This window comes from Apteryx rowi, unplaced genomic scaffold, assembly GCF_003343035.1.
Source record: "Apteryx rowi isolate R43461 unplaced genomic scaffold, aptRow1 scaffold_507, whole genome shotgun sequence".
Taxonomy (NCBI): domain Eukaryota; kingdom Metazoa; phylum Chordata; class Aves; order Apterygiformes; family Apterygidae; genus Apteryx; species Apteryx rowi.
Window position 1 is genome coordinate 480,139 of NW_020450769.1, and position 15,860 is coordinate 495,998.

The 15,860-nt window shown below is 36.9% G+C and overlaps 1 protein-coding gene across 1 annotated transcript in view; it reads left to right on the forward strand.

The window, feature by feature from the left end:
- Window positions 1-15,860, forward strand: part of GRIK2 (glutamate ionotropic receptor kainate type subunit 2) — a 424,643-nt gene that overhangs the window by 260,449 nt on the left and 148,334 nt on the right. The window contains exon 11 of the mRNA XM_026079986.1: window positions 15,118-15,341. Within this exon, the coding sequence (XP_025935771.1) occupies window positions 15,118-15,341 (224 nt within the window). The remainder of the gene's footprint in view (window positions 1-15,117; window positions 15,342-15,860) is intronic.

The window sequence follows — 15,860 nt, forward strand, 5'->3', positions numbered from 1 at the left end:
TGCAGAACTCCAGTGCTTTACAGGAAAGAAAGATGTTGTTAATCTCATTTTACCAATGGAGAAAAATGATCAAAGATGAGATGAGTATTTGACTTGCCAAAAAACCACTTAGTAGGCCATGGTCTCATTTGCCAACAGAATGCTGGCAATACAACGAATATATATTCTTCTACTTGATATACAAAGAATGCTCTACACTGTTTTTTTAGACAAGTTTAGACTGTTAGATGGCAGCCACTGCATTTCAGTCAGCTTCCCACCAACACTTTGCTTTTCCAGGTTCTCTTTACCATTTTTAAGTTCTTTTAAGTTTCAGACTTTCTTGGCTGTTCTTCCCAGATCTTTTCAAAGTTTGTGTCATTGTATTCTTCCTCTGCTCCTCAAAACATGAGGAACTCTGTGTACATGTCATCTGAACTCAATTTGCTGTAGTTGAACAAAAAAGTTAACACAAAATATTTCTGGTCCACTCATTGCAACATTATGTCATTAGCCAATGGTAACATTAAATCTCTTCTCTTATTACAGGTCATTTGCCCTGTAGATACAGGTTTTCTTAAAATGATAGAACCTCTGCTCTGAGTGGAGACTGCAGCTCTCTAGAGCAATTAGGTTGAAATAATTTTTTCAATGTTTTTAGCCTTTCATATCAAAATTCAGAGATAGGCTTTGGCTCTTCAATGCAAACAAAGAATTAATATGGTTTCCTGTTGTCTTGTGGGCCGAGTTGCTAAAATAATCAATGTTTTTACTATAGTAAAGGATTACTAGCTACAATCAGTAGATACTGTAGAAATAGGGGATCAGGATTTTTTCCCTTTAGGAAATATTCTATTTTTTAGTGTGTTTGGATAATATGAGAAATTGTGTACAGAGATGACCTAATTTTGATCAAGAGACTTTTGTGATTTTAGTGATGCTGTAGGTGTAACACATTTGTTAGTTATTTTAGAGTAGTACTCACCATATCCACAATGCAGCATATATCAAAGTTACTTTTTTTAAATAAAATCAGTGTATGTTGGACATAGGTGCTCAAATTATTGCTTTTTGATACATTTCATAATAATAATATCTTTCTTCACAAATAAATCTGAATATTTTATTAGTAAGAGTGTAATGCCATTTAAAGATATAGAAGCTATAAAAAATACCATCAGGTCATATCATTAGCCTGTTCAATTAAAATTGTGGGCAAATACAAGTATATAATTTTTCTGTAATTTGATCAGGAATGCTATAATACCCTTATTCATGTACAAATTACCAAGTGAGTTCCAAATTTGATTTTATCTAATTCAAAATATACGTTTGCATTCATAAAAACTGATACTGACGTTGGGACACAAGTACTACAGAATCAAGGCAAAGAAATTGTCCTAACTTCCACTTTGTACAGTACCATAGTTCTGATTGACTATCTTTCACAAAATTACTGACTTTGCTCTTCTGTGTTATTGATAAGACTGCCTGATGAAACAATTGAAATAATATGAAACACTTTGAGAACAATAATTTGTCATTGCTATAAATTATGATTTGAAAATGGGCCTATCAACCCTCAAAAGAACCATTGAAATACTATAACATTTTGTAATTCCAAAATGTAAAAGAAAAACTATTATATGATCTACGGTTGTGTTATTCTTATAGAATAATAATAAAGAAAAGGCAGGTCAGCTATGAAAAAACACAATAGAGGCTCTTCATAGCTGACTGTCATTGCTGTTCTCTGCATTAACCCTGTTAGCTACTGTTAGAAATCTGCATAAGGATCACAGGTTTGCTGACACAGCAATAGCAACTCAGGTTAAACTCAGCTTAATTTCACTCAAACTGTAATATGACTTGTTCTATATGGGAAACTGCATTTTATTGAGTTTATCATTAAAGGTTATAATTTGGTCTCTGAATGGAGCCCTGTCACAAAGGTGTTTCTAGGACGGGAAGCGATGTGGTAAAAGACTTACGCTGGTGTATTTTTCCTTATTACAATGATCTTAAACATGGATCACAGAGGGAGCGCAATTTCAGACATCACTGAAGTGTGCCTAAAGCATGAGACTAGAACCAGCACCAGCAAAGATTGCAGTTGTACCCACATTGTACCCACTATGCTCTATGGGAATGACAAATAACACATTTTATTCCAGGCTTAATGGTCCTGTATCTAAACTGATTCTTATTACCTCTGTAAACCAGTATTATAAAAATAAGGGAAATAAGATAGGTACCATATTTTGGTATTTTATTTATTGTATAATGGAATATTTGAGCAATTTCTGGTCGTCTTGTCCTATATTTAAAATTATCTATTTGACTGCTTCATGTAAAAGGAAAACAATATTACATATCAGAAATTTTTAGGAGACTATGTGCAAAACCTTTTTCACTGGTTGCAGCCTGTTTTTCTCTAGCTGCATCCAGAAGAGAAATAAAATGACAGTTTCGTGACATAGATCTGTGTAGAGAGTTGGAAGGAGAAATTACTTACAGTACAAAATCCCAGAATTGTTGAGATCACCTGGAGGTCATCTAGTCCAACCAATCCTGCTCAAAGGATCCAAGGATGGAGACTCCACAACCTTCCTGGGCAACCTGTTCCAGTGCTTAATCACCCTCACAGTAAAAAAGTTTTTTTCTTAAGTTTAAACAGAATTTCCTCTATTTCAATTTGTGTCCATTGTCTCTTGTCCTTTTCACTGGCTACTACGAAGAAGAATCTGGCTCCATCTTCTTCATTCCCCCCACACTGGGTATTTATACATATTGTTAAGTTCCCCCTGAACCTTCTTCAGATTGAACAATCCCAGCTCTCTCAGCTTGTATGTTAGATGCTCCAGTCTCTTCATCATCTTTGTGACCCTTTGCTGGACTAACTCTGGTATGTCCCTGTCTCTCTTGTACTGGGGAGCCCAGACCTGGACCCAGCACTCCAGATGTGGCCTCACCAGTACTGAGTAGAGGGGAAGGATCTCCTCACTCTGCTTGCTGGCAACAATTTGCTTAATGCAGCCCAAGAAGCTGCTTGTCATCTTTTCTGCAAGGGTGCATTGCTGGCTCATGTTCAACTTGCACACCAGGATCTCCAGGTACTTCTCTGCCAAGCTGCTTTTCCAGCTGGTCAGCCCCCAGCCTGTACTGGTGCATGGGGTTATTCCTCCCCAGGTGCAGGACTCAGCATTTCCTGTCGTGGAACTTCATGAGATTCCTGTCCCCCTTTTTCTCCAGCCTGTTGAAGTCCCTCTGAATGGCAGCACAACCATCTGGTGCTTCAACCTATCCTCCCACTTTTGTATCATCTGCAAAATTGCGGGGGATGCACTCTTTCCCATCATCCAGGTCATTAATGAAGATGTTAAACAGGTTTGGTCCTAGTGTCATCCCCTGGGGTAGACCACTAGTGACTGGTCTCCAGATGGACTTCATGCTGCTGATCACAACCCTTTGAGCCTGGTAGTTCAGCCAGTTTTCAGTCTCTATCAGTTTGTCTGTGAGGTTGTTATGGGTGATGGTGTTGAAAGCATTGCTAAAAATCAAGATAAATGCCATCCACTGTTCTTCCCTCAGCCATTGAACTAATCATTTCATTGTAGGAGGCTTTCAGGTTAGTAAGACATGATTAGTCCTTCATAAATCCATGCTTTTAATCAACAGTTCCACAAACTGCCTGATGGGGACTAGAGGCAGCGGACCAAGAAACTACTTCTAGCAGTAAGATGGCTGACAATAAACTGCAACGATAATAAAATCTCAGCCTTAGTCCTTATGTCTCCACTCCAGCAGTTTTCCACAGAGGGCTGTTCCACTGGCTACAAGACCAAGAGTCACACGACAGACCATGGAAAGGTAGACTGCCCAAGACAGTATTTACAACAGTCACCTTCTTGTCTTTAATATGTTTCAAAGTGGTTTTCAGGGGGATTTGCCACATCACTTTCCCAGTAATCGAAGTGAGGCTGACCAACCTCATTGTTCTTCTTGATCATAGGAGTGACATTTGCTGTCTTTCTGAGTCCTCAGGAACCTCCCTGGACATGATGCCATGTCCTTTCAAAGATAATCGAGAGTGGTCTCGCAGTGACATCAGCCAGCTCCCTCAGCACTTGTGGGTGCATCCTGTCAGGTCCCATGGACTTGTGCATGTTCAGTTTGTTTAAGTTTCCTAATCTGATCCTCCTCCACTGAGGGTAAGTTTTCCTTGCTCTGGATTTTCCCACTGGTCTCAGGGACTCTGGATTCCTAAAAGCAAATCTTATCAGTGAAGACTGAGGTGAAGATGGCATTGAGTACTTGGCCTTTTCCATGTCTCAGGTCCCCTGCTCCATTCAACTGCAGGCCCACATTTTCCCTAGTCTTCCTTCTGCTGCTGATGTATCTGTAGAAGTTCTTCTTGTTGCCCTTCATATCCCTCACCAGCCTTGACTCCAGGTATGCTTTGGCTTTCCTAACCCCATCCATGTGCGCTTGGACAGTGTCTCTGTATTTCTCTTAGGTCATCTGTCCCTGCTTCCACCTCTTGTATACTTCATTTGTATATCTGAGTTTTGTTAGGTGCGCCTTGTTCATCCATGCAAGCCTCCTGCCACCTTCACTTGTCTGCCTGCACATGGTGATAGACTGTTTCTGAGTTTGGAGAAGGTGATCCTTGAAAATCAGCCAGCTCTCCTGGACCCCTCTTTTGTTCGCAAACATCTCGTTTGGGATTCTTCCAAGCAGGTCTATGAAGAGGCCAAAGTCTGCTCTTCTGAAGTCCAGGGTTGGGATCCTGCTGTTTGTCTTGGTCCCTCCCCTTAAGATTGTGAACTCCACCATTTCATTGTCACTGCAGCCAAGGCTACTCCCAACTTACACATCTCCGACCAGTTCTTCCTTGTTCAAAAGTACGAGGTCCAGTGGAGTGCCTCTTCTCTTTGGTTCCTTGATCACCTCTGTCAGGAAGTTCGTGCCAATGCACTCCAGAAACCTCTTGGATTGCTTGTACCTTGCTGTGTTGTTCCTCCAGCAGATACTGGGGTGATTAAAATCCCCTTTTAGAACCAGGACCTGTAATGTGAGGCTTCCTACAGTTGTCTGAAAAACTTATTCACAGTAATGCATGGCCTGAAATCCCCTCCATTTAACATCCGAAGTTCAACTGAACTGTTACGGATTATAGTGTAAAAATTAGTGCAAAATCTATTTTGAAAAATAAACTGACCTGTAATTTTCTGTGAACTACTACTCCCTTTTTGAAATATATGAATAAACATGCTCAAGTGAAAAGGAATGATTGAGGTCTGAAATGTAACTGGTTGAAAAATACACATTTATGTGAAGCTGCAGCATATCCTTCATGGTTTTATAATGGTAAGAGGTATAGCTATTCATTGATACAAAACTATATGCATAGATACATGCGCATACACAAAGCTCCTAATAATAGAAAAATGACTATAGCAGTCCAGAAAGGGCTCATTTTGCTCACTATCCTGCCTTCATTCTTAGCCAACAGCAAATGTCAAGAAAATGATATAAAGCTGAACAAGAATATCAGTGATATGTATCCAGTCCACAGTGAGTTGTGGCTAAGGTCTTCCTGAACCGCAAAAGGATTTTTTTTTTTTTTGTATAAAACAGTCTTTGGTGAATCTTTCTTCCATTAATTTGTTCAGTTACTTGAAAACATATAAAGTTTCGGCATCCACAGCTTCCTGAAGTAAAGAGTTTTACAGCTTCATTACACTTAGTGTGAAGAATCATCATCTTCGTTTTTGTTCTGAGCCTGCTACCTGCCGGTTTCATTTACTGTTTTCTCCTCCTCTGTGTGCAAGTAACAATAAGCATCTCTTCTTTAATATCTTATGGTCTTCCTGCAGTTCTTCACAGGTGGCCTCTACTACGAGTGTCACCCACAGATATTGTTACTTAACTCTTTATCCGCTTCCCAGACCATTTATGAATACACTAAAACTGCTGGATCCAGCTCAAATAACTAGAGCCATATATATATATATGAGTAAATAAATTGGAACAGAGCTTATTCTCTGACTTTGAGGGCAAGTAGCATGCCCTCAGTTTCTGTCTCTTCTGCTACAGTATCTCCCTTCCTTCTCTTCCCCCAAATGGGGTGGCTGTGTCCATGCTCCCTATTGGTTACACCTGTCTTGCACCTAAAGAGACAAACGGTAAAAATGTGTTCATGGGCACACAATCATATAAACTGTTGGCACTCTCCCTAAAATGTATTTGGTCCATGCCAGTCAGCACTCTCCCAGATAGTGCCTGGGTGTAATTTAGATGCCCAAGCCTTAGATTATTCCCAAAGGCAGTGTGGATGAAGCCACTCTTCTCTGAGATAGAAGAGAATTTAGCTGCATGGATATGGATCAAACACTTGCTGTTAGGGTCAGAAGATAGGATCTTACTTGCATCTTTAGAAGTTCAGCAGACAATAGGAAGCAAACAGGGCAATACCCAATTGTAGACTAGGAGACTGTTAGCTGACACTATAGCTGATACCTACAGATTTATCATCTTTTCCTTATTTAGATGGTCATTGCTTTTTTCAGAGAACTCCAATGTGAATTCTTTTTATCCTCTTGTCAAAAAAAAAAAAAAAAGTGACGCTTAGCCATTATGTCATATTTATCTGTTTATCCTTCTTACTTAATAGCAAATATGAGTGCATTATTTCAGAACTCTTACAGCCTTTCCTTATCTTCTGTTCTGTTGAAGATCAAGGTCTTCCTGTAACTGTTTTGGACTGAAAATTTCTATGACTGAACTGCTGGAATTTCAAAAAGCTTTGTTACATGTTAGTCTTCCCACTTTGGAGGAACTCTCCCTGTAAATAATCTCCAAAAGATCTTTCTAGACTTTCTCCTACCCTTTCCCAAAATTCTTTTAGCAGTTAAAAAAGTTGGATATAAATATATCTACATCTGCCTGTCATGCTGATCAATGCTTTTTCTTGTTGTCATGTATGTTGTTCTGTGTTGTTCTTATCCATTCATTGATTCTTGTCTTTGAGTCTGAAGCAGAACCTCACAAAATACGAGGTATAACTTACAACAATAGTGACATTTTTCAGTGTTTCATAGATCTTGTCATGTATAAATATCATAAACTTAGATGTGAACACCACAGATTTCATCCTTAGGATTTTCATTTTATTTTTTAAAGCTGTTTGTTTGTTTAGTTTATCCTGGTATTTTCAGTATTTAAATAATGCCTAGAGCTTGGATAAGTCTTATTAAATTTAAATCCTCATTTTATTGAACAGTTTAATTAATTTAAATACTCTTACACTGTTTATTTCTTTTTAAGAGGTGACTTTCCCTTTCCTGAACCCTGAGCCACAATATTTAGACTGTTGTAAATACTGTCTTGGGCAGTCTACCTTTCCATGGTCTGTTGTGTGAACAGGCCAGTGGAACAGCCCTCTGTGGAAAACTCTGCTGGAGTGGAGACATAAGGACTAAGGCTGAGATTTTATTATCGTTGCAGTTTATTGTCAGCCATCTTACTGCTAGAAGTAGTTTCTTGGTCCGCTGCCTCTAGTCCCCATCAGGCAGTTTGTGGAACTGTTGATTAAAAACAAAGTTTGTGCAAAATGCTTTAGTGACACAGTAGCTTATAAACCAACAGGAAGAAACTTTGTGACTGTTTTGAAGGAGTACTCCTCCTCTTCTATGCCTTACCTAAAAATCTAGTATGGTTATTTGAAAGTTAAGAAAAGGTAATTTTCTTGAGCAATGTTTCTTTTAAAGGGTAATGTTGCAGCACTTGTCAGTTTGTAGGAATTATCTTTTATCTGTAAGTGCAGCTATTTGATTTAATCAGTGCTAGCAGAGCTAAATGAGATTGCACTAGGAGAATACCCAGATTTACAAAGCTTGAATAAGAAGAAATAATGCAAATTAATGTAAATTAATTAACTTTTAGTACTAGTATTTCCCCCTGAGTAAACATTCAGAGAATAACAAAGGAACAAACAGAAAAAGAGGCTAAAAATCAGCTCTAGACACTGCTCGGTTGATCAGAAGATACACTAGATTCTATTTAAAAGCCATAGTAGTAAGGATTCCAACTTTCTTAGTCTAGTTAAATTCATGTAGCAGGTTACTGCTATTATAGTGGACAGCACTGTGCAGAGCCTTTTGAGTTTTTCTGGAGATCTAGATCTCTAGAGAGATGAACTTTTCAGAGATAAAAGCAGGACCCTCCTCTTTAAATAATTGAGGGCTTGTAGTTGATTCAGTTATTAGTTACCACAGCTTTTCACAACTTCCCAAAGTCCTGACAAAGTTCCATTCTCACAGAAGGATGTCTAAGGAAGTAAAACAGCTATGAAAAATTACCAGATGTCAGTAAAATGTATCATCTTATTCAGAAAACCTCCTGGCTTTCAGTAACTTCTTGTTGTTGAACAGTACATACTGAGAAGTAGATCACTAGTTACAAAAAATTTTGTAAATTTAGTCAGTAGCTGTTGAAACTGTCATGAGGCCTACTTCTGTGATAATAAAGTAATGGCTGCTAAAGTTGCATCTCTATATGATATTGTTAGCATTTAATTTAATCTTAAATGATACAAATCAGGACGTCACAAACAGGAAGCCTTGACATTATGTAAGCTCAGCTGTCTAGTCTGCCTATCCATTTTGGACTTCATAGTGTGATACTTAAATTTGACAAAGGTAAAGAACTGCTAATAGCAGCCTTCCATTATCTGCAAGGAAGTTTTCAAGAAGATGGCACCAGACTCTTCACAGTGGTGCATACCAGGAGGAAAAAGACAGCGGGCATAAATTGAAAATCCCCACGGATGGAGACTGTGTGACCTCTCTGGGCAACCTCCTCCACTGCTTGACTGGATGTGAGGAGGAACTTTCACACCATGAGGACAGTCAAGCAGTGGAGCAGGTTGCTCAGAGAGGTTGTGCAGTCTCGATCCCAGACTGACTGGATAAAGCCCTGAGCAACCTGGTCTGATCTCATAGTTGACACTGCTTTGAGGAAGAGGTTGAACTAGAGACCTCCTGAGTTCCCTTCCCACATGTGTTATCCTATGATCCTATGAAAGCTAGTAGGAAATATGCAAAAACCAGTTTATATTAAAATAATGTAAGTAAGTGGCTGATTAAAATAACAATAATCCCCTAATAAAATCCGAGTGATCTAAAAAGGAAGTGCAGGTCTTGTTTTCAAGACCAGAAGCCTTTGTCAAGGTGTGCAATTTGCTGCTATGTAATGGTACAAACAAGCCAGTTTAGGACAGCAAACTTAAACCAAACCGCAGATCTTAATTTTTCAAATCAAATTTTCCGTGAATAGGAATAATACCTAACCTCTTTCTGAGTTAAGAGTCCATTAGATGGGTTTGAAAGAATTGAAGTTGGGCATTAGCCTTCCTCTGTTCAGCTTAAGGATGCCTTTTGTCCTAAGAGAATGTGAATGAAGTTCAACTCTCCTGTTAACAATCCCCCAAGTTCCAGGGGTCTGAGTTTACTCATTGGCTGAAATTTTGTAGCTTCTTAGGCTGAAGAGCATGCTTGGATGATTAAAAAGAATCCTTATGAATTGTTTCTTTTAGAATATAGTTTCCTTTTAAAAATAGTTACATACAGTAGATTCATTACTGTCCATAATCTATAGAAGTAAAATTACTAAAATGCAGTTGCAGTGTCTGGTTATTTACATTGTGTGATCACAGTGTGATTGTATTGACTGATAAAATGTATAAATGACTGAAAATGGATATCGATTATATGATTCCCCCTGCACAAATACAAAATGTTATCAGCAAAATTCTTACCAGTAGACTCCATTTACATTATTATGAGGGAATATTCTGTAGTTTTACAGTCTAATTAAAAATAAGTATTAGCCATTTTGTTGTTAAGTATAGATTGTATTTTAACTTTTCATTCCTTTGAATTGAGCCAAAAATTTTTCAGGAGAGGATTATCAAAAGAAAATTAAATCACTGCTTCTTTTCCTCTTCCCCAGCACTACTGCTAGAAGTTATTAAATGTTTTCAAAGTTCAATTTCTCCAAACGTTAATGTGACAACTTCTCTTAGTTATTCTTTACAGAGTTACTCTTCATATCCAAAATATCAGTATTTGCAAAAATCAACTTATTATACACGCTATGGCTCATATATTACTCAAGATTTGTGTGCAGAATTCTTATTGAAGTTAGCTGTAGCCACATGCATATGTTGAATTTGATGTAACTGTAAAAGCTTGTCTCCTGAGAGGTTATATACTAAATTTTGGCACTATGAAGCTGAAAAAACGAACAGAACCTTTTTCTTTGAACCTTACTTTGCATAAAATAGAAAATTAGAGTCAGTAATAGGTGAATCAAGCTTGGAAGTAAAAAGTAAATGAAGAAGCAAAGGAGGAGAATTTTTTGTGGTTCCCAAGGGTTTCTGTAGTAGGAATAAATCCTGCACCTTCCTGTGTTCATTGCTGAGGGAACATCCTATGGCTGCTCATGGCAGCAAGACAGGCAAACCTTTCCACAGCTGAGAAGTAGAAGATGTTGAAGATTTTTGTTGAGATGCTTAAATTTTGTTCTTGTGGTGATAGTTCTAGTTCAAGAATATTGAAGCAGAGTCACTGAAATCAATAATTTTGCAAAACCCCCCCAACATTCAACCCATTCCTTTCTTAAATTTCTATTATCACCTGTGGAAGAAGTGTGAATTCTGTTCTTCAGAAAGCGGAAGATTAGTACAGCCATTGAGACCAGCCCTAGCTCAGGTTTTTACTCATTATCTGGCCTATGCATTTCATTTCTGTTTGGTAACCCTTCCCTCCTCTTCTTTCATTGCCTCAGTTGTGATCTGTCTCTTGAAATGAAGCTGTTACAGTTATTATATTAAATGTCACAGTGGTTTTATATGGGATGAAATAGCAGGCTGAGTCGATATTTGTTTTCACTTCTGATCTGAACTAGCTTTTGAACCTAGACCAATTGTACCACCTACTTTCTTAAGCAGCATCTAAATCATATTGGTAGGATACTCTCATAGGCAGTTCTGTGCTGCTGGAACTGCAGTCTTTTGGATGAAACATAAAACAAAGATCCTTTCCACTATTTATAAATTATCTGTATAATTCTTGACAGTTAGATTGGATTTTTGTCAAGCACAGAACGTAGCGGATCCATTTCCTGACCAAATATATAGCAGTTAATTGCTGCTTTCCTGCTTTCATCCCCATTTCAGGTATATTTGGATGTGGAATCCCTCTTCAGATTATATCAATTACTATGTAGTGTTATTATATACAAATAAAAAAAAATCACATTTCACCATGAAGATGATAGTGGAGATCACTTTGATCAGTGTGTGTCTGCAATATTTTGTATTTTTGTTTAAATTTGTTTAGCGTCTAAATAATCTATATAATGGCATATGAGATGTAGTGACCAGAGTGCTAGAGTAATACCCAAGTGACTGCAGCCATAGTGGAGACCCTATCATGGTAGCTGCTGTGACTGTTTCCAGGAGTTGATAGCCATGAAAGATAATTTTTCACCTACTATTAGTGTTTAGCCCTCCAGTCATTTAGGTCAGTATAAATCTTTCACCATGAATTTACAAACTGAAAAAATGACTGACCTTCCAAAAAGGGTACCTGACATAATTTGGCGTTACTGTACTTTTAAATGTTACTATGTAATGAAGAATCTTCTCCATATATTTGAAGTCTGCAGTGGGGAGATTTAGTTTAATAGAGATACACACTTATGCACTCTAACTATATTGAAAATGTCATATTTTGCATCAAATTTAGGGTGGAGAAGTACAGCTATGTTTTGCTTCTTGACTGTATGTGGCAGGTGCTTTGTTGATAGCTTTAGTGAAATCGTAAAATAATCCAGCATCATGAGGGAAGGCCCGCAGGAGATCAGGTAGTCCATTCCCCTTTACCGCTTATAGGGCAGCAGTAATTATACCAGATAAATGCTGTCAATGATCCAGTGTTAGAGATTTGCAGCTTCACCTCCCAATATATTCCAATGATTCACTGTCTTTTCTGTTCTATATTTTTGCCTAATGTCTACCCTGATTCAGTCTGTGCCTTGAATTAGGAGGAGGTGTCCCAGCTACGCTCACTAGTAAGTTATGTCTGAAAAATGCTAATACTAGGCAGGAATCATCATGCATGGTTTGCAAAATCAGTCTGTTTGTTAACACGTTTATAGCCTCTGTTTGGTTTTAGAAGATGGAGTTGTAAGTTTAGCACAATAGCCAGATTGACATAAGGATCTCTGCCATAATGCAAATGTTTTTCACCTTGAATTTACAGATCATTCTTACACTTAGATTTCATGTGTACATTTTGACAGTGGATGAAAGAAATAGTTAAAATTCAGCCAYACACAATTCTGTTGCTGAGAGTGAAGTAGTATAAGGATGAATGCATTTATTTTTATTTTTATTTTTCAATTTGCATTTTATTTGAAATTATGAATTCTCTCTTCATTGATACCATAGTTATGTAGGTACTTTCAAAAGAGAAAGAATTCTTTCCATAAAAATAAAAGATTTCTATTTCCTTTTTTTTTTTCCAACACAAAGTTTTATCACCTTCATGTGGTACTCTTTATTTATTTATATTAATTGCATTGTGAAAAATGTAAGTTCCAGGGAACCATTTTTACATGTTGTTTTACACAGTGTCATAACATTGTGTTCATTTATTGAATGTTAAAGTTGGCCTTGCTTTGAACAGGAGGTTGGATTAAGTGGCCTCCAGAGGTCCTTTCCAATGTAAATTATTTTGTCATTCTATGGAATAATCTGGCCGTACATTGTAATTGTATTGTAACTTCTTAAATTTAATATAGAACTTGCTACTGAAAGTAATATTTATAATATTAATTTCAGAAGTTAAAATTTAACCAATAACTTACTTATAAAAATATTTTTTTTCCCATATAGTATACATTAGTGCCAATCAAAAGCAACGTTGCTCTCTGACTTGTGCCTTTTTCATGGATTTTGGAGGTGCTTGGAGAAAAAGGTGCAGAGTATGTGAAATGACAATAGGGTGCTCAGGTATTTTTTAAAAAAAGAATATTATAGTCTTAAAGGTCAATATCCAGTCATGTAACCGGAGGGAGAATTTTCCCTCATCATGCAATCATAAGTTAATCATTCTGAATTTTGAGTGAAAAATGGGAATGAAGCAGTGCCCTGGAGAAAATCTTGAGATATCAGTGTAGGGACCTATATTTTGGGTCAATCCCTCCCAGATTCTCCTTTCTGCCATATGAAGCGTGTTATGTCTTGTGTTATTTTTCTGATTGCATCAGTAGTTTCCCTAGAACTTTGCTCTGCTAAGGACAGTTATATTTACTTGTATGCTGTTCTGTTTTCATCTAATGGTCAAAGGTTGGATTAATTAAGGGTCAGTTCATGTTTTAAGACAAGACATTTCACAACCACCAAAAGCCTTCCAAAAGATCTATTTTCTCTATCTTTGGGCAGCTCTATCTTCTGACAGTTTCTAGTAAGATTGCTACAAATTGTAAGGGTAAGGACTGTTACCTGCCTCAAACCAAAAGTCTGAGATGTTATTTTTCTCAAACTTGTTTGTGTTGCTCTGTAACTTTTAATCAAATTTAGTTTTACTCTCTTACTCTACTCTTTTCTTTGTGCATCACATGGAATTTCATCAATAATATGCAATCCATAAAAACTCACCTGTGGAATAAAGCCTTGCTGCTCTGATTAATACCTATAAGTTCTGAATATTGGCGGAAACGAGGCATGCATCATGTTTTTGACAGTTGAGACCTTCGTAAATTAAATATATATTGTCAACAGAGTTTTGCATAGTAACAAATGTGTACTTCCAGAAGAGACTTAATGATATCATAAATGCACATAAAAAAAATAAAGTATAGTAGAACTGCATGAAATGTTAGGCAACAAAAACAAAGGAACATTGAAATGTGATAACACTATTTGAGATTTTAAGCATTATATAGTGTTTCCAATACCAACTGAACAAAATATATACATTTATGAATTAATACCGTATTATTAGGATGCCAAAATCTGTGGATTTTGGTTTAGGACAGTCATTTTGAAAATGGTGTTATTTGCAGGTTTGCTGTTCAAATAACATATTGTTTCATGGTAGCTGTACCATCTCTCTCATTACATACCTGTATTTACATGTAGTTTACTGAGGAATCTTCATTTGCAGTGTGCTGAGTTGTGTACTATATATTCTCTCACTCTGAACTTTCCTCTTTCATACACACACACACACGTATGGGAGCACACATATACATATACACACAGGCATAGCAGTCTTTCAACAGTTGTTGACAGATATTTAAAAGTAGATCCCGTAGCTTGATTTCATCACTATGTTTTCCATTACTTTTTGAATAAAATAGAGAGGATTCACTAATCTCCCAAGAATTATTTCCATAAATAAATAAAACTAAATGTAAATTGGCAAAATATACTCTATTGTATGATTTAATTTTAAACTGCACTTGCTTAATATTCCATTAGCTACAAAGGAATTTTTTCGTTATTTCTGCAAACTAGTAAGGACAGATGTATCTTATTAGAAATTGTTCCCTGTAATAACTTTGCAGGTGCAGCACTTCCCATTTTAAAATGTTCTTCATTGTGTCCCGATACTTTTATGCTAAATTAAGCACAGCTGTTTTCTCTGCTTACCATTTCCCTACACTTGAAAAAGCATATTCACTTTTGATTCACAAATATATAACTTTTAAAGAGCACGGTGAAGGAGCAACAAAGTAAAGATATACATTGATATGTACAGTTAAAATGAGTTTTAAAAGATGTAATAGCAAATCTTGTTCTCTGCAGGATACATTATTTTACTTCACTTTTTTCTATCCCTGTAATAGCTTCTCTAGTTTCCCTAAATGCTACTATGTTAATTCAGCATAAAGAACTAGAATAAATCCGTTTCCTTATTAGAGGAAGAGGAGAGTTCTAAATTTCAGCCTAATTAGTGCAAACCTCCTCCATATAAAGTCTGTGTTTTGTTTAATCTGATTGCTTGCTTCTGCCTGTTGATTCTGACTTATGGCCTGTTTCTCTTTTTGTATTTCTTTCAACAGAAAGCTGACCTTGCAGTTGCACCGTTGGCGATTACCTATGTTCGAGAGAAGGTCATCGACTTTTCCAAGCCCTTTATGACTCTTGGAATAAGTATTTTGTACCGCAAGCCCAATGGTACAAACCCGGGTGTCTTCTCCTTCCTGAATCCTCTCTCCCCTGATATCTGGATGTATATTCTGCTGGCTTACTTGGGTGTCAGTTGTGTGCTCTTTGTCATAGCCAGGTAACATGTCAACTTTTGTGATTTTTTTGGCAATTGTTACCATCTTTTTCTTCCTAATAATTGTCAAAAGTCACAAAAAATTTCTTACTTTCATACTCTTATATTTTAACTTTGTGATGTACAGAACAAGAATTAATGATGAGGGTTCTCACTGTTAATTTACTCCACTGACGTGCTGAGTCTCCAGTTTGTTTGTTATATCACTAAGTATTGAGTATGTTAGCTATCTCTCTCTTTTTATTTACAAATAGAGAGACGTTAGCAAATTTATGAAATGTCTTTTCCCACTCATGCTGTGTTTAGAAAGGAAGGGGCCAACACACTTTATTTTATTAGCATGATTTAGTTTGATGCTATGGTGCTTAATCTGAAGCTAGGTACTTAGCTGCCCATGTTGATCCAAGATGTCCAAATCGGGCCTCTTCATGTTAAAAAAACCCAAATAATTTACTTGATGTATATCGGCATCTTTGAAGTAAAATAGCAGAATAACCAGTTTTTAATTGTGTGCTAGGTGAG